This window comes from Eschrichtius robustus, chromosome 11 (assembly GCF_028021215.1).
Source record: "Eschrichtius robustus isolate mEscRob2 chromosome 11, mEscRob2.pri, whole genome shotgun sequence".
Lineage (NCBI taxonomy): Eukaryota > Metazoa > Chordata > Mammalia > Artiodactyla > Eschrichtiidae > Eschrichtius > Eschrichtius robustus.
This window is the reverse complement of record NC_090834.1, coordinates 13832616-13860146: the sequence shown is the minus strand read 5'-3', so window position 1 is coordinate 13860146 and position 27531 is coordinate 13832616. Positions and strand designations below refer to the sequence as shown.

The 27531-nt window shown below is 51.4% G+C and overlaps 2 protein-coding genes across 4 annotated transcripts; both read left to right on the top strand.

Moving 5' to 3' along the window:
- Window positions 1–2881: 2881 nt before the first annotated feature.
- On the top strand, window positions 2882–11963 carry C2CD2L (C2CD2 like). 3 transcript variants are annotated; one of them, XM_068555809.1, is made up of 14 exons: window positions 2882–3627; window positions 5608–5703; window positions 6083–6202; window positions 6381–6491; window positions 6581–6697; window positions 6792–6903; window positions 7061–7169; window positions 7856–7920; window positions 8011–8138; window positions 8230–8404; window positions 9137–9238; window positions 9383–9519; window positions 9607–9892; window positions 10322–11064. In XM_068555809.1, the coding sequence occupies exons 1-14, from the start codon at window positions 3274–3276 to the stop codon at window positions 10363–10365; spliced, it is 1956 nt and encodes a 651-aa protein (XP_068411910.1). In that variant the 5' UTR covers window positions 2882–3273; the 3' UTR covers window positions 10366–11064. The 3 variants fall into 3 exon arrangements, with proteins under 3 accessions (XP_068411910.1, XP_068411909.1, XP_068411908.1); XM_068555808.1 differs by having other exon boundaries at window positions 2883–3627; window positions 9386–9519; window positions 10870–11963; XM_068555807.1 differs by having other exon boundaries at window positions 2883–3627; window positions 10870–11963.
- A 3489-nt stretch (window positions 11964–15452) lies between these two features.
- HINFP (histone H4 transcription factor) lies at window positions 15453–26067 on the top strand. Its single transcript, XM_068556255.1, has 10 exons — window positions 15453–15602; window positions 20166–20353; window positions 21674–21903; window positions 22160–22271; window positions 22451–22603; window positions 23127–23204; window positions 23292–23412; window positions 23499–23637; window positions 23736–23860; window positions 24383–26067. The coding sequence occupies exons 2-10, from the start codon at window positions 20176–20178 to the stop codon at window positions 24804–24806; spliced, it is 1560 nt and encodes a 519-aa protein (XP_068412356.1). The 5' UTR covers window positions 15453–15602; window positions 20166–20175; the 3' UTR covers window positions 24807–26067.
- Window positions 26068–27531: the final 1464 nt, after the last annotated feature.

Below are 27531 nucleotides of genomic sequence, written 5' to 3'. Positions count from 1 at the left end.
GTAGTGTCTCTAAGGATTTCAGTGGGTGGCAAGAGTGGAAGGGCCTTCCAAACAGCGAAAGTGAGATGCCAGGAGCAGGTGGAAAGGAGGAGCTTGTCGGAGCCCCAGAGGAGGCAGCATTCAGTTATCTTGTTGATCAGGAGCGGGCTGAGACTCCCTGGAGGTCTGAGGGACAGTCTGTATCTATTTCCTGTTTTATTAGGAGGCCAATCCTAATAACTCTTCCTTCCCAGCTTGGCATTGGGCACCTTTGTCTCTTTCTTCTCCAGAGATTGTTAGCCCTCCCCCACACACCCCCCTGGAAGAGGGTAGGGGATACTTGTTCAAAAACAAGACACTGGGGATTCATCATCCATGCATACATGTTACCATCAGAACATGGTTACTTGGATACTTGTCATATAATCTGAATATTTTTGTTCCCATGATGGTAAATGCCCAGTTGATTATCAGACTCACCAGGAGAAACAAACACACACATGACTTGGCCACACTTGAAATTTTGTGCCTGTCCTGGTACAAGTTCAAAGCATTTACCTAAATGCTGAAGCTGGTCCTAGGACCCATGGATCAGGTGAGTTTCCACTGGTTTCTTGGGCTGAGTAGACAAAGTCTGAGATGCGCATCTCCTACTGGGGAGCTCTGAGTGCCTCCCAGTAAGCAAAGCTAATGCACTATTAAGGCTGATTGCCTGACAAAGACTGTCCCAGAAATGTTTCACAGTGCTGAAAAAGTCCATATGAGACAGCTTTGGAGAGTCCGGATCTATGACACTTGCAGGACCATATCTGTGGCTCTTTACAAGCAGCTGAGTTACTCTTTTACCATTTCTTTCCACCTCTCTCCTATCAGTTTATCAAAAGTTGTTAGCTGATAGCAAGCCCCAAGATCTCCCATTCCACTTGGATGACATGAATGGCTTTTCAAAAGATGGAAACAATATAGCAATTCTCAGTGTTTACATGTATATTGGAATATTTTCTGTTAGACTTCTTAAAATTACAAAGAATTTGCTAACCCCTACTATGTGCATGGGAAACTTTTAAGTACTGTGGGGACACAAAGTGATATAAATGCAATTGTTTTCCCCAAGGAGTCTACTTCATCATATTAAAGCACCTTGAGTCAATATGAGGGAAGAGAGATGAGTAAGACAGGGTCTCCACTCTTAAGCAGCTTTCTGGTGAGTGGGAAAAACAGACATATAAACAACCAGCTAGGCTATAAGGCAGAATGAAATAAGTACAAGAGGTCTAGTAACAAGTGGATGGAAGATTGGGAGGACTAAGTAGAGAGACTAATATAAGACTGAATTGTGAAGCAGTATCCGGCAGCACAGGACCAAGTGCTCAGTGGAGGAGTTGAAGTAAACCCAAGAACTCAGAGACCTGAGATGAACTCTGAAGAACCCTGAAACGGGTTCTTGGGGGAAGAGGGTCTTCATAGTGAAACGGTACCTGGACAACTTTCCGCATAACCTGCTCCCCTAGCCCTAGCTGCTCTGTCCACTGACAGCTTCCTTCTGTGTCCCTGAGTTCTCTCCTCCCTTCATTTCTTCTCCCCTCAAGATTAAAAATCCACACTCTAGGAATCTTCTATGGTTTTGGAGGTCCAGTGATAATGCATGGGCAGGGTCACAGCAAGGTTACCCCATCACCCTACCCCATTCCTTAGAGTGAAATCTGGGGATGCCCCAGGCTTTCCTACCACCTCCTGTGGCTCAGGCACCCTGTCGCTGACCTGACAGGTTCTGCTTAGCTCTGCAACCGCGCACTTTAGAAGACATTGTTTACTCCCATCTGCTCACTGCTCAGACTAACGACTGGATTTGGGAGAGAGATACTTAACGCCTCTCTGTTTACCTCTCTAAGGAAGGCCTGCCATATGTATGTGGGGAAAAAGGACCTCTTGGGGAATGGGGATTCCTTTGAATCCTTTTGTAGGATTTTCCTTCCCCTGCCTCCAGAAAGCAGTGACAAGCCTCTGTCCTATAGGGACGAAATCCATTCCCTTAAATCTAGGAAAAGGGATGGATCCTGAGGCCAGAGTGTACCTATAACATAATTTTTTGGGTGCTTGCTGGGATATCACATATTTGGATGGCAGGGTCTTCTGGCTGAATCTACTGATAGTCCAGTGCTGCATTGCCAGCTCCCTCCTCGTTGCCACCCACTCTGCACGTGCTCTATAGGCAGGAGCTGTTACTATGGAAATAAATTATTTTTAAAAACAGAAGCAGCCCCAGGCTTTGCAAATATCTCCAGAATAAACCCACACGAGCAAGGAGGTTAATAGGGTGTCCCTTGGTCCTGGCTCCAGAGGGAAGAGGATGGGGGTGGAGGAGTGGGTTCAGTGTTCCATGTTCTATTCTCAGCCTCTACCAGGTTCAGGTTCTGGTTCCTCTCGGGTCGGTATCAGCTGGACCTCTGCCAGGCACTTCTATCTAGGAGGGATGCTCTGCAGCTACATACCCAGGGCCTAGCTTCCGCCAGGACATAGGAACCAAGAAGCTGCTGAGCCTGGGAGTGTTGGGATAAGGGGTTGATGCTATTCACAGGGGTCACCTCCTTTTTAACCCCACAGGCGTCCAAACTATGGAAAGCTAAGGAACGTAGGGGAAAGCAGAGGCGTCATCTCAGGTGAGTGAAATTACTCTTGCTTATTCTCGCCTTGAGCTCGGGGGAGCACGAGTACCCCTGATTCCAGGATGGGGCGGGGTAGTTAAAGATCCCGCCTATTTCCAACCCTAGAACCTCCTCCGCTCTCCGCTCCTCCTCCCACCCTCTTCTAGCGCTGGAACGCCGGGCTCACTAAGCCCCGCCCGCCGCGGGTGCGGCTCCTTTAAGGCCGGATGGGGGCGGGGGGCCCGGCGGTGTTGTCAGTGTCAGCTCTGCGCACGCAGCCCTCCCGGAGCCGGTGCCGGCCTGCGAGCCCCAGCGTCTCTGCAGACGAGTCCCCGCCCGGGTCCGGCGGGGCCCCCGCCGTGGGAGGAGTCGGGCGCTGGCCGGCGACTAACCCGGGTTGGACTGCCGGACCAGCCGAGGAGGGCCCCGGACTCCGGAGAGAGGGACCCCGGCGTCGCGACCCCCCAGGAACCTCCTCTCCTCGATCTGTGGCACCCACTAGTCCTGGGCACCCAGCCCCGGAGAGCCCCCGATCCCGCGCGCCGAGCCCCGGGGGAGCCCGCCCCCGGCCTGCGGCCCGCCCGGGCCATGCTCCCCCGGGGCAGCGGCTGAGCCCGAGCCGGAACCGGGACCTGAGCCCGCGCGGAGCATGGATCCAGACTGGGGGCAGCGGGACGTGGGCTGGGCGGCCCTGCTGGTCCTCTTCGCCGCCTCGCTGCTTACGGTGTTGGGCTGGCTGCTGCAGTATGCCCGGGGCTTGTGGCTGGCGCGGGCCCGCGGGGGCCGGGGCCCGGGACCCGCCTTAGCCGCCGAGCCCGCCGGCTCCCTGCGGGAGCTGGGCGCGTGGCGCTCGCTGCTGAGGCTGCGGGCGACTCGGGCTGGCGCCCCTGAGGAGCCAGGCGTCCGGGGCCTCCTGGCGTCGCTCTTCGCCTTCAGGTCTTTCCGGGAGAACTGGCAGCGGGCTTGGGTGCGAGCGTTGAACGAGCAGGCCTGCAGGGATGGGGTGAGTTGGACAGGAGGACCTAGGTGGTCCCGTCACTCAGCCTTTTTTTCTAGAGGAGGGACTGCTCAGGCCAGGAGGCACGTATGGGGGTGGGGAGCAACTGGGGAACCCTATGGCCTTTCTTTTCCTCTGGGATCAGAGAAACGGGTGCAAGTGAGGCTGGAGGTTGTAGAAATGCGGCTGTGTCCCAAATCCTCTATTCTTGCGGTCTAGGTACTCTCTGGCTCCAGACCAGTGCACAACTTGCTGTTCTCATAGCAACGCTAATCCCTGTGCCCCAGGGCACTTCCGCCCAGCTTGGGTGCTGGTTGTGTGTGTGGTGTGGGGGGGGGGCGCTGCAGGGGGTAGAAGGGAGACTTGTGCACCTGTGGAAGGAATTTGCCTGGTCCTCATGCCACCACACCCAGTCAGCACTTCATGCCCCAGATCCCTGGTGTGATCAGGCAGGTCTCCCGGGAGAATTCCCCCCCACCCCATCCCTCAGTAATTTCACTGCTGCAGTCTAACACATCCTTCTCCATGCTCCCTGCAGTGTCTGTGTTGAGGGAAAGGTATTCAGGTGGAAAGGAGATTGACAATCCATGCCCCGCCCAGTAGATGAGCCTAGAGCTGCCCCTTGAGGGTCAGTCACAGACTAGCCCAGCCTACTTCCTCCCATTGCACCATGGGCAGCTGGCCTCCCAGGAAGTGGGGCAGGAAGCGTGGTCATAAGACTGAGGTGGGGTGGGAGGTGGAGACCGCCCTCTCTTGGGGTCCACACTCATCTTGGCCCTCACAGTCTATTAGCCCCTGGCTCAGAGGGTTCTCCATTTCCAGTCACCACTAGTCTGAGGGTTTTAATCCACTAGCTCCCCAGATGCCTGGAAACAGAAGTGGCCATGCAAGAAATTGCTCTGCTTCCTCTGCCCAGCTGACCTGAAAGCCAGATGGCATCTGTCAGTCTACGCCGTGAACTCAGCCCTCCACCCAGCTCTCCCTGTACCTTGTCCCTGGGTCAGGACTGACTCCCCGGGACAGCTGACTCAGCTGGACATTAGCCTCCCTTGCAGGGGGTGGGGAGACTGGCGTTCCCAGCATCCATCTCCCTTGGCCTGGCTTTTGAACAAGCTTGCTACAGTAGCAGAGAAGTTGGCTTTCCCTGGTTTGCCGGGCAAATGAGCCCTGTGCATTTGTTTCCTCCCATCGCAAGACCCAAGGAGGAGCTGCCAGCTCAGTCTGTGCCCCCTCCTCAATTCTTCCCATCCTGCTCTCTGGATGGGGCTGCAGTAGTTTGCTTCCACTGCTGTGGAAGAATTAGGAAGCTCTTACAACACCTAAGCTAAGCAGCTTTCTGCTCCCTAAAGCCACCCTGCTGTCTGCCTTGAGGAATTAGCCAAGTCTCTGGCCCTTGAGCCCTCTGAGCTTGCTTTTCTTCCCAGTTCCTCTGGTAAAGTTCCCCAAGGCCATGCTGAGCTAGTCTTCATCTCCAAGAATATGGATAGAGTCATACTCTTATGCCTCTACATCCTATTTATCTGGAAGAAGGTTTAGCTCTTGTCTTGAATAAGGGGCCCTACTGCTTTCATCCTTAGCTTAGCTGTGTCTCTCTCTGCCCAGCTACGATATACAGGTGGCACCAACACCTTTATTATTTTTTTTCTATGCACACCTTTCTTCGGGGGTAGGGTGGGGATGAAGAGGAAGCTGGGGGGGAAGAGGGAGGCTTCTGGCATTCCAGGAGAAATCTAGGGTCTTCAGCTCAAGGTGATGTGGTCTCTGAGGTGGTCTAGCTTCCCAGGTCTCCCTAGCAGCTGCAGGCCCCTGGAGAGGCGGGGTTCAAGGGGGACACTTCCTGTCCTAAAGCCCTGAGCCAAGGAGAGGCCAGAAGCCAGCCTGCAGCTGAGGCCTCTGCAGTGCCAGGGCCTAGCCAGCAACTGAGTAGGCCAGCCCTGTGGGGGGCAGCTCCAGAGACCTGATCCTATGCCCACATTACTCCCTCAGAGCTCCATCCAAATCGCCTTTGAGGAGGTGCCCCAACTCCCACCCAAAGCCAGCATCAGTCATGTGACCTGCACAGACCAATCAGAGCGCACCATGGTAAGGGTCTGATGGGCACTGCCTTCTTTAGGGCTGGAGTGGGGGCTGATCCTGACTTCCCTTTAGTCTGAGCGTTCTTAACCTGAAGTCTTTGAATGCCTTAGGGAATCCCAGGATTGGCTTCAGGAGGTCTGAAAATCCCACTAAAGTTACATGCAAACTGTAGTACATGTGTGCATATTTGCGTTTTTCTGGAGAGAGGAGTCTTTGGCTTTTGTCATTCTTTTATGGGCTTATCACCCCCAAAAGGTGATTCCCAAGGAAAACCAAAGTGGAGAGGGGTCTGCTGACCCGTTGTCGGGCAGGACAGGGCAGGGCCAAGTTGAGCACCCTTCCTCTGTGCCTGACCCTCCTTGCCTCCGTGCCTCGCCTGTCTCAGGTGCTGCATTGCCAGCTCTCTGCTGAGGAGGTGATGTTTCCAGTCTCTGTGACCCAGCAGTCCCCCGCTGCCGTCTCCATGGAGACCTACCACGTCACTCTGACACTGCCACCAACACAGGTGGAGGAGGATGTGGGAAACTGAGTTGGGCAGGGGGCGGGTGGTTCAATTGCCTCAGCCTTTTCAGTTTGGTTCCTTTCTAAGACAGAATTTGGGAAGGGAGGGTCCTGGGGGGGCGGTTGGGAGTAGTTGGAGGAGTGGGGCAAGTCAACCCAGTCCCTTTGTCCCTTGTCCCCAGTTGGAAGTCAACCTGGAGGAAATCCCTGGCGAGGGCCTGCTTGTATCCTGGGCCTTCACTGATCGCCCAGATCTCAGGCTGACAGTGCTTCCCAAGCTGCAGAACAGGGAGGTAAGGGGGCAGGGCTGGGAGAGAAGCGACAGAGCAGGGAGGGGGAGGCGGAGCTGGGGGGCCTCACCTCCTTGTTCTCCTCCCCGCAGAGAGGTGAGGAGCAAGTAGAGCTCTCCACTATTGAGGAGCTGATCGAGGATTCCATAGTCAGCACCCAGCCAGCTATGATGGTCAACCTCAGGGCTTGCTCTGCCCCTGGCGGCCTGGTGAGTAGGTGCTCAAAGCAAAGAGTTTGCGTGCATACTGTCCCCAGGGTACTGTGTCGGGATTCTTGGTCTTTTTACCTCCTTCTGCTCTTAGGTACCCAGTGAGAAGCCACCTGTGGTGCCCCAAGCCCAGCCAGCCATCCCCAGACCTACCCGGTTATTCCTAAGGCAGCTTCGAGCATCTCACCTGGGACGTGAGCTGGAAGGTGAGAGCCAGAAGCTTCTGGGGGACTGCCGAGGCTATGGTTGCAGGTGCTCCTGGCGCCCCCCCACCCCCCCCCCCCGCCAAGGGCGTGGCCTCTCTGCTCCTCAGTGGCCTCTCAGCTTGGAACTGAGCATTTTCAAATTTCCGGTTCCCCACAGGCACTGGGGAAGTGTGCTGTGTAGCTGAGCTCGACAACCCCATGCAACAGAAGTGGACCAAGCCCATGAGGGCTGGGCCTGAGGTGGAGTGGAGCGAGGACCTGACACTGTAAGGAGTGACTCCCCAGCCCCCACCCTTGCTCCCACGGCTGGACTGGGGATCAGAGCCTTCCAGCAGAGCCCTGGCATGAATCAGCTCTGTTTTCAGTAAACCTTGGTGTGAGCCTCTACTGTCTGCCAGGCCCTGGCCTAGTCCAGATATAACTAAGATACACCCCCGCCCTGAGTTGATCACAGGCTAGAAGCAGAGACAGGTGTACGTAAAGAAGATGGTATAAGTGCTCCAGTCCAGGTTTACACAAAGTGCCGTGGAAGTGCTTAGATGGGGGAGCTTAATTCCCACAGGTTGAGGATCAGAGTAGGCTTCATGGAGGAGGTGGCATTTAAATCACACCTTCGAGCAAGAGTAGGATTTTAACGGAGTGTTAGAGAAAAGTGTTCATGGCAGAGGGAACAACTTGAGTAAAGGAAAAAGAGAGTGATTTGCCATAGAGGGAGACTGCGAAGGCAGGATGGGGCAGGAGCATGGAGGATTTGAATGCCCAGCTGAGTAGTATGGTCCCTGCTCAGCCCCGTCCCATTCTCTTGGGAAGAGACCATATTTGGAGGATGATTGCAGCACTTATTCTATCTTATTTACCGCCATCTCTCTCTGCCTCTGGCCTGTGATCAACTCAAGGGTGGATTCAGTTTGCTAATCTTCCCCCTCCCTGCCCCACCTCTTCTTGGCCACAGGGATCTGGGGCCCCAGAGCCGGGAGCTGATCCTCAAAGTGCTGAGGAGTAGCAGCTGTGGAGACAGTGAGTATGGGGCAGGAAGGAGCACCTCTGGGTGGGTGCTGAGCGGGGCCTGGTCATGGCCCCAGCTCACAGTGCCACCCCTTTCCCCAGCTGAATTCTTGGGCCAGGCCACAGTGTCTGTGGCCTCCCCTTCCAGACCACTGTCCCGAAGACAGGTGTGCCCACTCACCCCTGGGCCAGGGAAAGCCCTGGGGCAGGCAGCCACCATGGCAGTAGAGGTGAGAAGCTGCCCCCTGGGGGGAGGTGGGAGGACACGGGGGAAGACCAGTCTCTGAGGCCCTGCCTCTTTCCTCTTCCACCCCTCGGCAGCTTCAGTATGAGGAGGGCTCCCCCCGGAACCTGGGCACTCCCACCCCCTCCACTCCACGCCCCAGCATCACACCTACCAAGAAGATTGAGCTTGACCGGACCATCATGCCCGATGGCACCATTGTCACCACAGTCACCACCGTCCAGTCCCGGCCCCGGGTAGATGGCAAATTAGGTAAAGAGGAGGAGCCTGGGAGCCCAGCTCTAGCCAGGGGCCCCAGACTGCAGATCCGTGGCTGGACAGGGAAAGGGCAAGGAAAGCCCTAATTCCAACTCTCCCTGTTTTCCGACCACATCTTCCTCATTGTCTTCAACTCTCTCAAACTTTCCGTTGCATCCCTCCATTTCCCTAACTAGTCCTCTCCCTCTTCAATCCTGGATCTACCAGCCCCTCCTACGGTATTCTCACACTTCCACCTCCCCAAGTTGCCCTCTGTCTTTTCACACGTCTCTCCCCTTCCCTTTTCCCAGCCCCAGCTGCCCAATTGCCCCTCCCTCGCCCCTCAACCTCCAGCACCCTGTGGGACCCTGCAACAAACCCAGTGTCCTCCCTGGCAACTCTCCCACTCCCAGGGGCCCTCCATGACATTTCTCCCATGGAATTCCCCCTAGGGGAATGGAATTCCCCCTACCTCCACTGGACCCCTTTGCCATCTCTGCACACTCAATATTTTCATGGCATCTCTCCACGCCCTCGGTGGGCCCCATGGCACTTTCCCACGCTCCCATTGGTTCCTGTGGTGTCTTTTTGTCCCCATGGCATCTTCTTAGTCACCCCTGTGATTAATCATCCCTTAGTCATCCCTACCCTCTGAGTCAACCAAAGTCTGCATCTCAATAAAGACAGTAGGGGGTGGGGGCCACTCTAAAGCACCTCCCAGCTCACTGACCCTCCCCCACCCACCAGACTCCCCCTCCCGCTCCCCGTCCAAGGTGGAGGTGACCGAGAAGACAACAACTGTGCTGAGCGAGAGTGGTGGCCCCAGCAGTACCTCCCACAGCAGCAGCCGTGAGTAGGGAATCGGGAAGTGTGAGTGGGGGTTGGCACCTGGGCCCCAGAGTCAAAAACCATTTGGGGTGGGGCACAGGAGTTCAGGTCCAAGAAGGAGCTGGGGAGGAGTCAGGCTAGCCATCCCCTGTATCCGTCATCCAGCAGGGGAGAGCCACCTTTCCAACGGCTTGGACCCTGTAGCAGAGACAGCCATTCGCCAGCTGACTGAGCCCAGCGGGCGGGCAGCCAAGAAGACACCCACCAAGCGTAGCACACTCATCATCTCCGGTGTTTCCAAGGTAACGGGGCTCTGGGGAGAGGAGCTGGGCTAGGGAGAGAGCCCTCATTGGTCACTCCTGCCCATTAAAACTTGTCCCTCCTGCCAGGTGCCCATTGCTCAGGACGAGTTGGCACTATCCCTGGGCTATGCGGCATCCCTGGAAGCTTCAATGCAGGATGATGCAGGGCCCAGTGGAGGTCCCTCTTCACCTCCCTCAGACCCACCAGCCATATCCCCAGGACCCCTAGATGCCCTCTCCAGTCCCACGAGTGTCCAGGAAGCAGATGAGACAACACGTTCGGACATTTCTGAGAGGCCCTCTGTGGATGATGTTGAGTCGGAAACAGGGTCTACTGGTGCGCTGGAAACCCGCAGCCTCAAGGATCACAAAGGTGGGGAGATATTGGCAGCCCCCCCCTTCTTTTACACCCAGTATCATCACCTGGGTCCCACTGGACACTAAGGGACATAGGAGCCTCAGGCCAATCTCCTCCTTCCTCCCCTAAGGGATCCCAGAGTTCCCAGCCTGTTTCAGCCAAGCTTGAGTAGAGAGGGGGGACTTGATGCCTTGAGTCTTGGCTTGGATCTAACAGGCTTGGGTGATAAGAAGAGATGTAAAAATATTTCCTTTTACCTCCCTTTTTCTTTCTTCCTGGATCTAAGCGCATATCCTCCTTCCCTTATTCTCGCCCACGACCCTTTCCTTTCATTCTTTACTCTCTCCCCTATGAGTATAAGAATTCCTACCCCAGGCAACCCTAGGAGTACCCCTCTAGCAGTGACACAGTCTGTGCACAGCTGTGGTATTTCTAATTTCTCAGGTTCAAGGGCTTGCCCCCAGACGTCCACATCCCTCTGCCAGTGAGTCTATCACTCACGAATGTATTTATTTATGATTTAAGCCTGCATCACTTCTTGGGATAATGAGAGTCCTAAGTCCGAAGCCTGCCGTGTAAGCACCCTTCTCATTATATTCGTCCTGAATTTACCTCTTTGAAGTTTTCCAGACACACTGCTTCCTGCTCACACCCTGGAATTTGGTCAACAAGTCAGCGTCAACCCACTTTGTCCCTTCATGGCTTTTAGGAACACCCTCTGCTCCGCCTCTGTCTTTCCATAGTAAAGAGGCCCAGTCGTCCATCTGTCCTCACGGAGCAGCCAGCCCCGTGACATTCCACCTCAGGGGCGGTGGTCAGGAGCACACACGGACTCCCACGAGCATCACCGTGTTTTCCCCAGGAAGGCTAAAGGGCATGTTTGTTCTGTTCCACATCTTGGACCCCTTCACGCTTGTCCTTTCTCGGCTCCCCTCCTCACCCCACCCCGTGGGGCCCCCCTCGCTGCCTCAGCCTCCCCTCTCCCCTCACAGTGAGCTTCCTGCGCAGTGGCACTAAGCTCATCTTCCGCCGGAGGCCTCGTCAGAAGGAAGCTGGTCTGAGCCAATCACACGATGACCTCTCCAACACGACGGCCACACCCAGCGTCCGAAAGAAGGCTGGCAGCTTTTCTCGCCGTCTTATCAAGCGCTTTTCCTTCAAATCCAAACCCAAGGCCAATGGCAACCCCAGCCCCCAGCTCTGAGGGCCCTGCTCACCTCCTGAGCTAGGAGAGGGCAGGCGTCCTCTCAGCCCCTTCCCCACGTTCCCTTCCATTCCCCTTCCTGGATTCCCAGTAGCCTGGGCCAGGGAAGCCCTCTGGGTTCCAGGATGCCCTGTCCACCCTGGGCTGTGGGGCTAGTTGGAAGAGTACTTGCAACGGGAAGCATGTGAGACGTGGACACCCGTTGCTGAGGACATAGAAGAGGGAGCGGGTGGCTGGGAGCGAGAGGGGGCTCTGTCCTGGCACGTGTGGGCACTCCCCAGACCCGCTGGCCTGCTGTCGACACTGGCCCCTCAGAGGAGTCCCAGGGTGCGCAGCTCCTCAGCTGATCCTTCCTCCCTTATTTATTCTCTTTTTTATTTATATGTGTGGTCCCGGACCCTCAGTGAACAGGTAGTAGAGGGCATCTCTCCCAGGTGACCCTTCTTTCCTATCCCAGGAGGGTAGGCAATTCCCTTTCGGATGGGGCTCCCTCACCTCCCTCAGGTCCCCACTCCGACCAGCACCAATGTCTGCCTCTGAGGACATTGACGGCTCATAGGAAGCCGGGCCGGTGCCCGGGATGGGGGGCAGGTACTCCCCACCTCCCTGCCTCCCCTTCTGCTCCTCATCCCTCCCTCCCCCTTTGTTACCGTTTTTGTACTTGATGCCTTCTCTGTGAGCAGTGGCTCTGTTGGAAGGAGGGAGCCAGGAGCCTGATGGGAATCCTTCCCCCGAGAGATGGCTTTAGGGGCTTTATTTACAGAGCGTGTGATGATGGGAGCAAGAGCAGAGCTGCACCTCTGTCTAGCGGGAGATGATGATGTCCATTGCTGTGTGATGGCCTGGAATTTAATTTATTAAAGTCAAATTGGAGTTTATAAACTGGACAACTGGTCATCCTTTGACAGGCGAATGGGCAGCGAGGCTGTGGTGTTGACGGAGTGGGAGGATCAGAGACAGGGCCCAGATAGTGAGGTGGGGTCGGTGACACATATATTGGGTCTACGAAGTTCCTGCAGGGAGGAAGGGACATGTACAGAGAGGATGGGAGAACAAGCGTCTTTAAAGGGTGAAGCTGTAGCAAAAATGTCAGTCAGAAAAAAAAAGTCTATTGGCTAGTACGGGCATCTTCATTCCCCTTCCTTGAACAGGCTGCTCCTTCTAGAATATAGGAGAGTCCGGAGCACAGCCTCTGGATCCAGACTGCCTGGATTTGAGTCCCAGCTCCACTAATTATCTTTGTGACCTTGGGCAAGATATGTAAACTTAGAGCACCTCACTTTTCTCATCTGTAAAGTGGGGACTGCGATAAAAGTAACTATCATTTGGTTGTGGGTTAGAACTTGGCTGGCATACAGTCGGTGCTGAATAAGTGTGAGCTGTTGCCTCAGAAGAGACGGATTGGGAGGGGGAAGTCTTATAAGGGTTTCATCATCATCAAAAAGTCTTTCACTCCTAAATGTGGGCAAATTTCAGGGAGTTATGGATACTAGCAAACTCTAGGACGCTGGTTGCTGTTCTCTGGGATCTTACACAGGACTTGAAACAGATAAGCTGCTGCAGGATGTCAGAGAGAGCACTCGACCAGTAACAGAAAACCTGGGTGTACCACAGACACAGCAAGTGACCTTGAGAAGTCCACTTCTGCTTTCTGAACCTTAACTTCCACATCTCTAAAATGAAGGGTGGCCTAGATAATCATCCAGGTCACACTCACTTCCAGCCTTGCCATTCTGACTAACCTATATCACAGGGGCTTCAGGGCACCTGCCTTTGGCTAGGCAGCTTGGAGTTGTTCATCTTCCCCATGCTCCTGTCCGTGCTAGTCACAGAATAATGGAATATTTAGAAAGGGTGGCAGAATATGGATGTTTGGTTAATTTGCATATATTGGTATGCTAAATTCTAGGTCCTCAAAACTCAAAGATTTATCAAGCTACTTCCCCTGATCTAAGAAATACAACTCTTAATAGTTCACAGAGCAGCAGTTTGTTTACCAATATGACAAGACGGCCAAACACACTGAACTTGAAATTTCACAAGAAACTATTGTTGATGGGAGGGCAGGTATTCAGATTCCTACTAGACCTGTGGATTGAGCTGATGGTGACTGGAAGATGTACTCAGTTTCTAGGGTGATCTGCCCAGAACTCAATGCAATCACATATTTAGTAGTGGCAAAGAGCCTGATCACATTTCAAAAATAGGGATTTAAAAAAATGAACGCAAAAGAAACGCAAAACATAACCTAATTCACCTTATACTTTCAGAAGAGATCCACAGTTTTTGATGAGTATGAATTACGCTTTAAGATTTTCTGGCAGCTTTTAAAGAACAAATCTCAGGATGTGTCTTGAATTATCCAGCCAAAATTGTGTCTTGTTTTCAAGAGAAGCAGATTGAGATGGAAGTGACCTATGTTAGACAGCAATACACCATTTCAAATTTTGGAAACATGCGTGGATTCCAGAGATATCCTGAAATTTTTGCTCTGTAAATATTGTTTGAGTCTACACAGCTCAGTGAATGGATTTTTCTTCATGAAATTGCTAAATTAAAGCTAAGAGCCATCTTTAGTGGTGTAAGTCTGAATTAAAATACAGTTGGCATTTTATGAAGTATTAATATACCTATGTGCTTTTGAATGGATAAAGTTGATAAAACATTTTTGTTACTCTTGAATTATATTTTAAAATAGGGACAAAGTTTAATTCACTGTTTGTTGTTAGTAACAAACTTCATGCACAAAATTCTGATTTTACTCTGGCTTTGCTATTTTTTAAAAATATTTATTTATTTGGTTGCGCCGGGTCTTGGTTGCGACAGGCAGGCTCATTAGTTGCAGCTCCAGGGCTCCTTAGTTGCTGCCTGCATGTGGGATCTAGCTCCCTGACCAGGGATGGAACCCCACCCCCCTGCATTGGGAGCTCAGAGTCTTATCCACTGTGCCACCAGGGAAGTCCCTGGCTTTGCTATTTTTAATGGCATCTTTAAGTTCATTTTATTTATATTGAGCATGTAAGGTGTTTTCTGATTATATAAATTATATAGGTTTATATTTAGGTTAGAAAATATAACACAGTAAATATCAATCCCAATGAACTTTACTAACGTACATAATTTTTAAACAAATATGTCTTGGACCCTTACTGAGTTTCAGCCACTAGGCTAAACAATGGGGTTATAAACGTGAAAACCACACGCAATCCCTGCCCTCTCTCACTGAACTGAGTCTAGTGCAGAATGCAGACACGTAAACAGGCAAATACAATACCGCGTGATAGAGCTGTAATGGGGAAATGCAGGAAAGGGATGTCCAGGAAGACTTCCAGGAAAAAGAAGCATCTTCGTTGAGACCAGAAGAATGAGTAGGAATCAAACATATGTGGGAAGGTGAGAAAGGGAAGATTATTCCAGGCAGAGGAAACAGCAAGAACAAGGCAGGGGAGGAAAGGCAGCTAGGTGTGGTGGAGAAACTGAAAGAAATGTGGGGGCTGGAGAGCAGAGAGTGAGTTCGAGGAGCACTCAAGACACGGTGGAGAGAAGTATGCAGGACCCAGATGCTGAACAGTCTAGAAAGCCTCAGTATGGTTTGGGGGTTTGTCCTGAGGACAACAGAATGACTTTGAGTGTTTAAAGCAGGGTGATGGTTTGATCAGATTTGCTCTTTGTAAAGATCACTTGAGAGCTCCGTCGAGAATGGTTTGGAGGGAAGTAGGAGTGTCCGCAGTGGAACCAGTTAGGTCAGTGTAGACATCCGGGATGGACGTTGTTAATGGACTAGAGAGGGGGCGACGAACATCAAGAACGGGGGATGAACATGAGAGATCCTGTATTTAAGGGGGTAGCATTTACAGGACTTGGCAATGGATTGGATGCGACGTGTGAGGGAGGAATCAGCCATGACCGCCAGGTTTCTGACTTGAAGGAGTCATTCACTGAGACTGGTGACACAGGAGGTGAGGTGTAGGGGAAAGAGAAGATGGCACAAGGAATACTGATATTTAAGAAACAGAAAGATTAAGAAGGTGAAGGACCCCCATTTGGGCTGAGCGGGGCTTGCTGTGCTGGGCACGGAGCCTCGCATGCCTCCTCCTCCGCCTCCTCGGCCTCCTCCACCTGTTCCTCTGCCTCAGCGCCCACGCGGCCAGCTAGCTTGATAACCAACACAAGGACAGAGACCCCTCTCGGCGCTCAGCCCGAGCTCTGCGCATGCCCAGTGGGTGCCGTGGGCCGAGCCTGCGCAGTTCGGGGAATTCGGGCCCTAGGGATCCCCGCTTGCGCCACGCCAGGAGATCCGCGGCGCCAGCAGCGGTACCTTTCCGCGCGTCCCGCCGCCCCTCACTCCCGCCCCTTCCGTGTTTTGGTCGCGCACGGGTTCCGTCAGTCGCAGGGGCGATTGGTTGTTAGAGGGATCCGAGAGCGGCGATTGGCTGTCGTTGGCCGTCGCTCAAGCGCCCTCCCGGAGACGGTGCGAGGTGGGAGGAGAGCAGGAGAGACCCCGGAGCAGACTGATCGACGGTAAGCTGCGGGTTGTGGGCTTGGCCGGGCAGCGTCGGGCTGGGCTTTGGGCTGGCTGCCGAGGCCAGGCTCTTCCCCGGTCGCTTAGGCGAGGCTCCCTCTTGCTGTTCGGCCACGCTGGTTTGCCTGGTGCCTGCAGCGCCTTGCCCCCAACATCGACTCGAACCTCCCGTCTGGGGCTTCGCTGCCGCTGAGACACGGTCGCCGCCACGCCTTGGGGGAAGCCTGCGGGGCTGAGAGGGAGAGGTTTACCCGCCGGAACGGTCTCCTTCCTTCTCTCCGAATTCTACCTGTGCTCCAGGGGCCCGGTCCTCACCGCTTAGGGCAAGTCTTCCCTGCTTCGCCTGCCACTGGGATTTCTCCCTGTCCAGCTTTCCCTCATTCGGCGCTTTGTTTTGGTCGTTGTCTTAACACGTCAGAGTCTTATCTCTTCGACCACATTGTGAGTCCTTAGGAGGTTCCGGATCTGGGTCCCTCCTTTCTTGAACACCAGTCAGGGTTCATTCGGTGCTTTGCGTTACAATTTATACTCAAGTATTTGCTGATTGCTTCTTACTATGACTCCCGATGAAAGGAAGGGTTAGGAATCCTTCGGGCTTTCCTTTTGTTGATCTTTTTGTAGAATTCGTGCTTAGATCATCTCATCCTTAGAAGCAAGGATACGAAGAGCCAACACTTGTTGAGTTCTGGCGGTGTGTTATGCTAGGCATTTTAATATTCATTATCTGGTTTAATCCATAAATCAGTTCAATGAGACATGCATGATTATTCCCATGCTACATGGGAAACCCGGGCTTAAGTAACTTGCCTGAGGTCACATAGCTAGTAAATGTTGGAACTTTCTAATCAGATCTGTTGAATCCATCATCCACTGCTGTGATATTAGTATCCTGTTTTACATTTAAGGAAACAGGTTCAAAGAAGCTATGTGATTTGTCTAAAAGTAAAGTAATAAGTTAACAGATTTACCTAAACATTAAAAGAGGTTGTAGTAGGTACGTGGTGGCCCTGCAGTTAGAACTGAACACAGCACAGACCAGGCTTTCTAGGAGCTCACAGCTTATTGGAGGAAACTGACAAAATAGCTACTCAATAAAACATGCTTTGGGTATTGTGTATATGGATATGATGTCTGTGGGGAGGAAGGAATCAGACATGAAGAGGTAAGACAGGCTGATGCAGGAGGAGAACGGAGCCAAGCTCCCTGGCTTTGAATTCTGTCTCCATTATTTTCTAGCTTTGATCTTAGGTAAATTACTTAACCTATCTGGGCCATTTCCTCATCTGCGAAGTGGGTAATAATGGTACCTACTTCAATAGGGTTGTTGTGTTAATGAGTTTTTATACATATAAGATACTTAAAACAGTGCTTGGCATATAGTAGATAGTTAATAGGTGTTATATTATTCTAGGCTGAGCAAACTCATTGAGACAGGAAGCTTGAACCCAGGTCTTCTGACAACTGGTCCAGCACCCTTTCCGTATACAGGTTGCCTCATTTGCATCCCTTGCCTACAGAAAGAGGAGGGGTGACCAAATAGTCACTTTGTCCTACAGCTTCCCAGGGTAGAAACAAGCAGCGTACAGGGAAAGAAAGTAAAGAACGCTGGGGGATGGTGAAAGAGGGATTCAGGGAGCTTTGCCTAAATTTCAAGTCATTCTAGATATCTAGATAGCCTGCTTCCGGGGCCTTATCCACAGTCTAACAACAGGTATGTGTTTAGAATATTTGTGCTCAGCATTGTGCTGGACACAGTATAGGGACACAGGCGTGATAGGGTATCTGCTTAGAAGCAGCTAATATTGTCCAGTTGGGTAAATGAGAGTGGAACACAAAACAACCATGAGTGACCAAGGGCAGCAGAAAAAATAGGGTTGAGCTTTTCTGGTTTCAACTACGCTAGCCATCAGACCGAAATGTGAGAGTGATTTGAGGGGCGGGGTAGTTTAGGAGCGCTTCCTGGGATATAGTCATATCCCCACATTTATTGAGTTTCCCGGGAGTACAAAGCTCTGGGCTAATGCTGGGAATGAGAAGTGAAGAAGAGATGGGCTCTGCCCTGAGAAGCTCCTCGTCTAGAGGACACACATTCTGTTCCATTGTAACAGGTAGTTGGATGGAAGTGTGTACCGAGTGCTGTGGAGGCAGGAGGGGGGATATGTCAGCTGTACCTGGATGAATTGGGAGAGGGGTCACCAAGCAGGGGGCATTTGGGCTTGAAGCAAATGAGTAGAGGTTTCTCAGGCAGAGCGTTTTAGGAGAATGTAGTATGCTTAGGGACAAAGATTACTGACTCAGAGAGAAAGAGGGAATAAATGCATAGGTGTGGGGGGAAGGGCACGACCTTTGGATTAGAATCAAGACACTCTTACACCAAATGAACTGAAGTTTGGAAGAGGACTCACCACAGGGCTGACACATGGTAGGCCCTCATGTGTTAGTTCCCTTACCCAGCTCCTGGAGAAGTAAGTTGCGGCCAGTTGGAGAAGAGCCTTGCATGCGGTGCTAAGTGGACTTGATCCTGAAGGGTAGTATAGGAGGTTTGGACTGCTATGTCTGACCTAGGAAGGCTTTCCCTACTTCTTCTACCCCAAAATTGTGAAAGTAGTCCACATTTTCTCCTAATAGGGCTTCACTATTAGTCTACCAAGAGCTCAGCAACCCCAAGTACTCACAACCCAGAGTGTCAAAGGTAGCTGGCTTTTTCTCAGAGAAGAGGCAAAGGCTGTGGATTTAAAAGGGGTTTCTCTGGTAAGCATTTAGATATAGTAGGTTCTTACAGTTGTAGCTATGAAAGATGTTATGCATTTTGTGTTTTCTGGGTTTTTTTCGTCACTATGTAGTAAAGTTCTTTTTCAGAGTTCCCACCTGTTTCAGGAAGGCCAGCGGGAGCAATGCCTCCGCTCCCTCTCAGGGTACCACAGTGGGGACAGCAGGAATCAGTGAGAATCCTCAAGGAAGAGGTGACACTCAGGGGACAGAGTCAGGGCCTCTTAGTGTCTTTTCTTCCCCCAGAGATTTTGCTTGCAGTATCATCTGTCATTCTGTGGTTTTTTTTGTTTTGTTTTATTTTTTTTATTTTTGGCTGCGTTGGGTCTTCGTTGCTGCTCACGGGCTTTCTCTAGTTGCAGTGAGCGGGAGGGGACACTCTTCTTTGTGGTGCGTGGGCTTCTCATTGCGGTGGCTTCTCTTGTTGCAGAGCACAGGCCCTAGAGCGTACGGGCTTCAGTAGTTGCAGTGCGTGGGCTCAGTAGTTGTGGCTCGCAGGCTCTAGAGCGCAGGCTCAGTAGTTGTGGTGCAGGGGCTTAGTTGTTCTGCGGCATGTGGGATCTTCCCTGATCAGGGCTCCAACCCATGTCCTCTGCATTGGCAGGCGGATTCTTAACCACTGCGCCACCAGAGAAGTCCCTGTGTTTTGTTTTAACAAGGGAGACTGTTCTTTTATTGCTCCTCAAACTCTGTTCCTGGAAGCCCCACCAGAACTGGAGTGCTGAGTTAAGAGAGCATATTTCTAGGCCTAACCCAGCCTTCCCGAATCCGAACCTTTAGGGGAGGGGCTGGAAACCTCTGTATTTGTGTGCATATTAAAGGTTGAGAACCTTTAGTTTTTTTATTCAGCTTTCTTCAATAAATATTTATTACATGCCTAAGTGTGCCTAGCACTGTGTACACCCAGTATAAACTGGACAGGTAACCGCCTCCTTCGTGAAATGGAATCTGCATTGTTGTTCAGAGGGTGTTAGGGCAGTGGTGGAGTAAAGCACTGGATAGGTTAGGCAAAGGGAGTTTGTACGGCACTTTGTAAGTCTGGCGGGGGACTTATGATACAGTAAGAAATAAGGAGCTTCTAGGGTCATCTGTGTGCATAGGAAAGAATGTGGACTTTGGAGTCAGCCTCACCTGACCCGACCACACTAGTGTGTGATCTTGGTCAAACCAGTTAACCTCTCCAAGCCTTAGGCCCTTATCTACAAATGAAGTTAAAAATAGTGCTTACCTCATAGGGTGGTGTTGGTAATTAAATGACACAAGGCAGATAAAGTGCTTAGTAGGTGCTTGGCGTATAGTAAGTGTGAAATTAAAAGCAGAAGGGCTTGTTATCTCCATTCTGCAGATGAGGATGTTCAGGAGTGGAAGGGTTAAGTTACTTGGCCAGGGTCGCACAGCTAAGTAGGTGGTGGACAGAGGCGTCTGGATTTGAACCCTGGGTCATTCCCCAAAGCCTTCTTTTTGAACCTGAGCATTGTTCTGCTTCCTGTAGGAGTAATTCCTTCCTGGCGGGTTGCTCTGAAGCTCCTTGAAAAAATGTCTGTTGAAGTTCTTAGCTCAGAGCCTGGCACATGCTCAGTAATGTTAGTTTGTATTCTCCTTTCCCAAGAACAGCAGACAGCTTCCAGGGGTTTAAGGAACTGCTACTCTGTCCTTATTGAAAAAGCATGGAGTTTGTCACGGGCCACTGGAAAATGTCTCCTGGGTCTAGGCTGGCTGCCCACCCAGGTGTTTATGCCCAACAGCACTTGGGTGGAATCCAGGCAGCTGCTGATTTCTTCCTCCCCCTCTAGGGTGAAGGCCATGCCGCCCCCTGGGAAAGTTCCTCGAAAGGAGAACCTGGGGCTACAGTGTGAGTGGGGGTCCTGCTCCTTTGTGTGCTCTGCCATGGAGGAGTTCTGCGAGCACGTCACTCAGCACCTGCAGCAGCACCTGCAGGGCTCCGGGGAGGAGGAGGAGGAGGAGGAGGAGGACCCGCTGGGTAAGGAAGCAGGACACAGCAGGGGGAAAGAGCTCAAGAGATGGTGGAAAATCTGATTTTCCTTGCCGCAAAGGGGGAAGGCAGCCGGCGAGAGTAGTGGTTTATTTTCCTAATTGTGCTTTTTTTGGTTTGTTTATAAAAACACTGTAGACTCATTATAGAAAACTCATTAAACAAGGATATATGGAATGAACCTGCCATCCTGCCATCAAAAGTCAATTACTGACTTTGGTGAACATTCTTTTTGACCTCTCTCTGCATGTGTATACATAAATTAGATAGATATGATTTTATTTTTTTAAAAAGGATCATACTGTACAAGCTGTTGGCAAGCTGCTTTTTTCACTCTCTGGTAGTGTTTTTCAATTTTTTTTTTTTTTTTTATTTACTGTGACCACCAGTTAGGAATACATCTTATATCACAACCCTGTACACAAAAGTTAAAAAATACTAAAAACAATACTTGCCTTTATTAAATTCTCTCTGAATTGTTCTATCTTATTCTCTTTCATTAAAAAAAAGTGTGATTTGCAATCCCCTAAACTGATTTCACTACCCACTAATGGGTCACAACACAGTTTGAAAAACTCTGTTCTACAGAAGGTATAGAGACACCTCTCCTTCCCCCACCTCAAATTCTGTTTTGAGTCTAGTGACTGCGAACTATGACTAATAGCTTCAAAAGTCAAGTAATATTTATACAGGGGAGAAATTAGGGGATTATTATATTTTTAAAAGTATCTACTTTTCAAAACAAGTAAACCCCTATAAAGCATTGGAAATTTGGTGCTTAGACAGATGCTAGAGAGATAGGAAGTGGAATTGAATAGTTCTAGTGAATAGTCCTTCCTAGGGAAGGCCGATTTTGGGCAGGATATGGGGGAAAGAAGGACTTCCGGTTTGACAGGAAGGGGTGGGAGGTCTCCCAGTTTCCTCGGGGAACAGCAGAAACTCCCAGCCACTGTAGCAAATGCCAGCCACACCTGCTGTCTCTGAGTCACTGGCACTGGGACATGCACACACTGTCCCCCTGCCTAGACCACACTTCCCCTCCACCTGGTTGCAGTCTAGTATTTATACATGTGATTATTGGATGTTTTTTTCTCCCTGACTGAAAGCTGTACGAGGACAAAGACTGGGACTCTTTTTTACTCGTCCTTGTATCCCTGGTGCCTGGCACACAGTCAGTGGTCATTAAATACTAGTATTTGCTGAATGAATTCCTGGCATACCAGGTCAGTCCGGCGTCCTCACTTGCTGCTAAGTGGACGGAGAGCTTTGGAAAGTATCAGACTCGTCCTTCTAAACCCCTCTTTGCAGAGGAAGAATTCTCCTGCTTGTGGCAGGAGTGCGGCTTTTGTTCTCTGGACAGTTCGGCTGATCTCGTGCGCCATGTCTACTTCCACTGCTACCACACCAAGCTGAAACAGTGCGGGCTGCAGGCCCTGCAGAGCCAGGCCGACCTCAGCCCCTGCGTCCTGGACTTCCAGAGCCGCAACCTCATCCCTGACATCCCTGACCACTTCCTGTGTCTGTGGGAGCACTGTGAGGTCAGCAGGCAGAGCCAGTCATAGGGGTGGAGGGAAGTTGGGGATCTCAAGATGCCTTGACCCTTTCAGGGATGGCCCTGTATTCTTGAGGTTCCCGCTAGTAGCCCTCCTACATTTCTGGGTAGCCCCCTTGCTCAAACTTTCCTATCCCCACCAAGTTAATTTGGGAGAGAGCCGAGAAGCCCCCTTTGGACACCTAGGGGTAAGAGTCCCTCCACCCACCCTCAGTCCTTACCCCAAGTTGCTCCTGGCACAGAGCTCCTTCGACAATCCCGAGTGGTTCTATCGGCATGTGGAAGCGCACAGCCTGTGCTGTGAATACCAGGCAGTCGGCAAGGACAACCACGTGGTGCTGTGTGGCTGGAAAGGTAGGACCACTCTTTAATTTCTGACCTCTAAAGAAACCTTGGGGTTGCTAAGGGGCCAGGGCTGCTAGGGGTGGGACCAGTCCTACAGGGCAAGGTTGGCTGCTGGCTGGAGAGACTTGGGGGTACCAGAGCCTACTCTGAGGGTTTGTAGCTGGACCTGACTGGACCTTCCTTCCCAGGCTGTACGTGCACCTTCAAGGACCGCTTTAAGCTTCGAGAGCACCTCCGTAGCCATACCCAGGAGAAGGTGGTGGCCTGCCCCACCTGCGGGGGCATGTTTGCCAACAACACCAAGTTCTTAGATCACATTCGTCGCCAGACCTCATTGGATCGTAAGCGGTCGGAGAAGGGGCATGGGTGCAGGCTTGGAGTGGGGGTCAGGGGCACATTCCCAGGAGAGGGGACCCCTGAAGGTATCTGCAAGTTGGCTACATCTACCTTGAGGGCTCAGTCACCTACCACAGTGTCTGCTGATAGAGACTCATTAGACGTTGTTATGCCATGCTTACTGTGTGCCACAGCTCTTATCTCAGTGAATCCTAGCAGCAGCCCCATGAGGTAGGCCTCTTATCCCCGCTTTTTGCAGATGAGGAAACTGAGGCTCAGAGAGGTTAAATCACCTGAGATCACACAGCTAGTAAGTGGTCAAGCCGGAATTCTAATTCAGGTTCTCGACTCCAAGTCCCATGCTCTTTCTGTGATACTATGTCCGTCCATAGTTCCCTAAGCTCCCCGCTCCTCCTCTGGTGGTTCCCTTCTGCCTGGGATGGTTCCCCTCTCTGTGCCTTGCTCTCCTCTCTGTGCCTCTCCACCATCCCTCACAACCCACCCTCTCTTCTGCCCGCCCCACCACAGAGCAACACTTCCAGTGCTCTCACTGTTCCAAGAGATTTGCCACGGAGCGGCTGCTGCGGGACCACATGCGTAACCATGGTGAGTAGCCGGCCACCCCCTCTCGTCCCGGCCCGCCCTCCAAGCTTCCACTAGCCCTCGGATCACAGCCTCGTCTCTACTTCTCAGTGAACCACTACAAGTGCCCTCTGTGCGACATGACCTGCCCACTGCCATCCTCTCTCCGAAACCACATGCGCTTTCGCCACAGCGAGGACCGGCCCTTTAAATGTGACTATTGTGACTACAGGTAAAGGGAAACGGGGACTGGAAATCAGAAAACTCGTGTTCCAGGGTCCTCCATGCCCTCTGACCCCTCCTGACCTCTCTCGGCAGCTGCAAGAATCTGATCGACCTCCGGAAGCACCTGGATACCCATAGCAAGGAGCCAGCCTACAGGTGTGATTTCGAGAACTGCACCTTCAGTGCCCGGTCGCTCTGCTCTATCAAGTCCCATTACCGAAAAGTGCATGAAGTGAGTGGGGCTGATGGTGGGGAAGGGCCAGCAGAAGTGTCGGGGAGCCCGGGGTCGGGGGGAAGCTAGCCTCACTCTCCCTCCCCCCACCCCCACAGGGAGACTCAGAGCCAAGGTATAGATGCCATGTGTGTGACAAATGCTTCACGAGGGGCAACAACCTCACCGTGCACCTTCGCAAGAAACACCAGTTCAAGTGGCCCTCAGGGCACCCCCGTTTTCGGTATGTTCCTCCCAGATTCCCACACTTTTTCTTCATACCTTTCAACTATTTATAGACCTTGAATTTGATGGTACTTTGATGTCCACCATATCCATTTAGGCTCAAGGAACCTAGAGAATAGTGGTGGGGCAAAGATTATTTTTCTGATTTTTGAATCCAAGGCACGATGCCAAAAACAGTAAATGGTGCCAAAAGTCCTGCAGCCGGAACCAGAGTGTGAGCCCAAGGGTCCTAATCTGTAGCTCCATGGCCTTTTCATAAATCCTTTGACAACACTACTGTCCAGTACAGATAATTCCTCTCTCTCCCCTTTCCTCCCCTCCCTTTCCTTTTTGAGTAATGATCCTTCTTGCCTTTTCTTCTAAATATTCCAATAAAGACCTTTTTTGTCTTTAACCTCCATCACTTAGAATCCCAGGGCTGCTTCTTTCCCCCATACTTGTCCCTTACCTCGCCAATCTCCAGGCCATTTCTGCCTCCCTCTGCCCTTGTTTGCTGCCCTCTGTGCTCCTCCTTCACCAGGTACAAGGAGCATGAAGACGGCTACATGCGTCTGCAGCTGGTTCGCTATGAGAGTGTAGAGCTGACACAGCAACTGCTGCGGCAGCCCCCAGAGGGATCGGGCCTGGGAGCATCACTGAATGAGAGCAGCCTGCAGGGCATCATTCTAGAAACAGTGCCAGGGGAGCCAGGACCCCAGGAAGAGGCTGAAGAGGAAGAGGAAGGTGGGGGTGGTGAGGGGACAGCCCTCTCGGCCTCTCAGGACACTTCTAGCCCTGTCATCCACGTGGTGAATCAGACCAGCGCCCAAGGTGAGCGAGAGATTGTCTACTATGTGCTGTCCGAAGCCCCGGGAGAGCCACCCCCAGCCTCTGAGCCCCCCTCCGGGGGCGTCATGGAAGAGCTTCAGGGAGTAGCTGAGGAGCCAGAAGTCCAGATGGTATGAAGGCTGCAGACCCTGACCATTGCTACCCCAGACCCTGGGGTTTGAACCGGGCTGGTGGCAGTGCCCCTAGTGGGCAGCCCTTGCCAATGGATGCCTTTAGGAGTGGTGTTGAGAGCAGTGCGGTCCACTCTGGACCCGGCTTGCATCATTCAGCAGACTGAGGGACTTCCCTTTTTTGCCAGACCACATTTTGTGGGGATCCTAAGGAGTTTGGATTCTTTGGGGGGCACCCTGGTTGTGTGTGTGTTCTTGTAGGGGGGGGCTAGTGTCAGGCTTAACCCTAACTCCCAGACGTGCTGGAAGAGTGATTAAAATCCATAGTCAACTCACATCCATTCCTGTCTTTAGGGGTCCTTAGGCCCAGGGATGACATGTAACTGATCCCTGCAAGGGCCCTTTCCTCACAACCAGCCAAGGCATTTCCCTCTAAATGGTTCCTCCTATAAACCCCAAGGACTTTCATGGTCATCCTCAGGGATGGGATTGAAGGCACTGAGTATGTGCGTAACAGTTGTTTTTGGTAATAAAAGAAACGCTTGGGCCGTTAACTTCTTCCTTATGTTTGGTGGTATTAACTAGATAACGAGGAGATACTGCTGCCCAGAAGAGGAGCTGAATAATTAGGCTCGTTCCCCTTTTAGTGACTGGGGTTTGTTTTAACTGTCCTCTTGTTCCCTGCCCCCCTCCCCCGCTCCCCACCTTTGGTGAAACTTCTCCATTTCTTCTTGGAACATCTACCATCTCTATAGAGGTCCCAGGCATAGGCCAGGAGTGGGCAGGAGAACACTCTAGGATGGACGAGTGGGGCTTGCCAGGAAGCCAGAGCGCCCAGGCCGGCCCCACTCTCTGAGTGCTGGTTAGAAGCCAGCACCTCTGGGTTGGGGGTTCTTTACCTGTGGAGCTGTGGGACTAAGAAGGAGGCTTAGGGCGGAGGGTGGATGTGGAGGCCCTAGGGAATAGCAGGTACTTGGGGTCCAGGAGCCAAGTTAGAAAGTTGTGTATCTGAATGCATTTTCCTGAGGAAAGGGGTCTGTTTTTTCAGTAGATTCTCAAAGGGGTTGGAACCCTCCTAAACAAGAACCATTTTTTTAGGCCTGTCCAGTCACATCTTAGTGCTCTGTGTCCATTCTTAGGGTCTCCGCCACTCTCAAGAGGTCAAGGAAGTACTCTCAGGGGTCTTGGATAGGCAGGAAGCTGCCCCAAAAGTGTTGTTTTAACACTTTTTAAAAAGGACTAAACGTCTTTTAAAAAGACATTTTAAAAAAGGACTAAATAATTCTTACTACAAAAACTGTGTGCCTACTGCTGAAAGAATTAAGAAAGAGAAGTCTCTTCATTAATTCCATCAGCCATTTACTGAGTTCTTCGTATAGTCTGGGTTTTGTGACAGGTGCTAAGGATACAAAGATGGATAAACCCAGGCAGGATCTGCCCCGGGGGGACTTGCAGTACAGAGGCGAGGAAAGACCTAAATGGGTGGAGTGAGAGGCCTGTCAGGGTTTGTTGAGGAGGCTCAAAGCAGGAGCTGACAGTATTACTTGGCCAAGGGATCGAGAAGGACTTTGTCGAGGAAACAACTAGAGCTACCATCTACAAAGGGGTGGCCGGTTTATTCCGAGCAGAGGAGACTAGGTCTGTAAACGAATGTAAAGGGGTACTTTGTGGTCTGCAGCACAGAGGGCAGTGGGTTGTGGAGAAAGACGAGACTGGGAAGGAAGGCAAAGCCGCCCAAAAGGACTGCATCAAGTTTTAGAACGGTGATTCTGCCCGTGATGGGGAGTGAGAGAGCTGGCAGATGCAAGTGAGGGAGCTGCTGCAGGAATTCAGGCAAGAAATAATGAGGGCTTTAAGATCAAGTCAATGTAGATGTTCGCTTCGCCTCTGCAAGAGACCCTTCAAGAAAGAGCAACATGTTCTCTAACACCATATACGAAAATAAACTCAAAATGGTAAAAGACCTAAATGTAAGACTGGAAACCATAAAACTCCTAGAGGAAAACATAGGCAGAACACTCTTTGACATAAATTGTAGCAATATTTTTTTGGATCTGTCCTAAAGCATAGGAAATAAAAGCAGAAGTAAACAAATGGGACCTAATTAAACGTAAAAGCTTCTGCACAGAAAAGGAGACCATAAACAAAATGAAGACAACCTACAGAATGGGAGAAAATATTTGCAAATGATATGACCGATAGGGGGTTAATATCCAAAATATATAAACAGCTCATACAACTCAACGTCAAAAAACCAAACTGACTAGAAATTGGGCAGAAGAACTGAACAGACATTTTTCCAAAGAGGACATGCAGATGGCCAACAGGCATATGAAAATATGCTCAACATGGCTAATCATCAGGGAAATGCAAAATCAAAACCACAATGAGATATCACCTCACGCCTGTCAGAATGGCTGACGTCAAAAAGAACACAAAGAACATGTTGGTGAGGATGTGGAGAAAACAGTACACTGTTGGTGGGAATGTAAGTTAGTGCAGCCACTGTGGAAAACAATATGGAGGTTTCTCAAAAACCTAAAAATAGAACCACCATACCATCCAGCAATTCCACCCCTGGCTATATATCTGGAAAAAAACACAAATTAATTTGAAAAGATACATGCACCCCAGTGTTCATAGCATTATTTACAATTGCCAAGTATGGAAGCAACCTAAGTGCTCATCAACAGATGAATGAATAAAGATGATGTGGTATATATATATACAG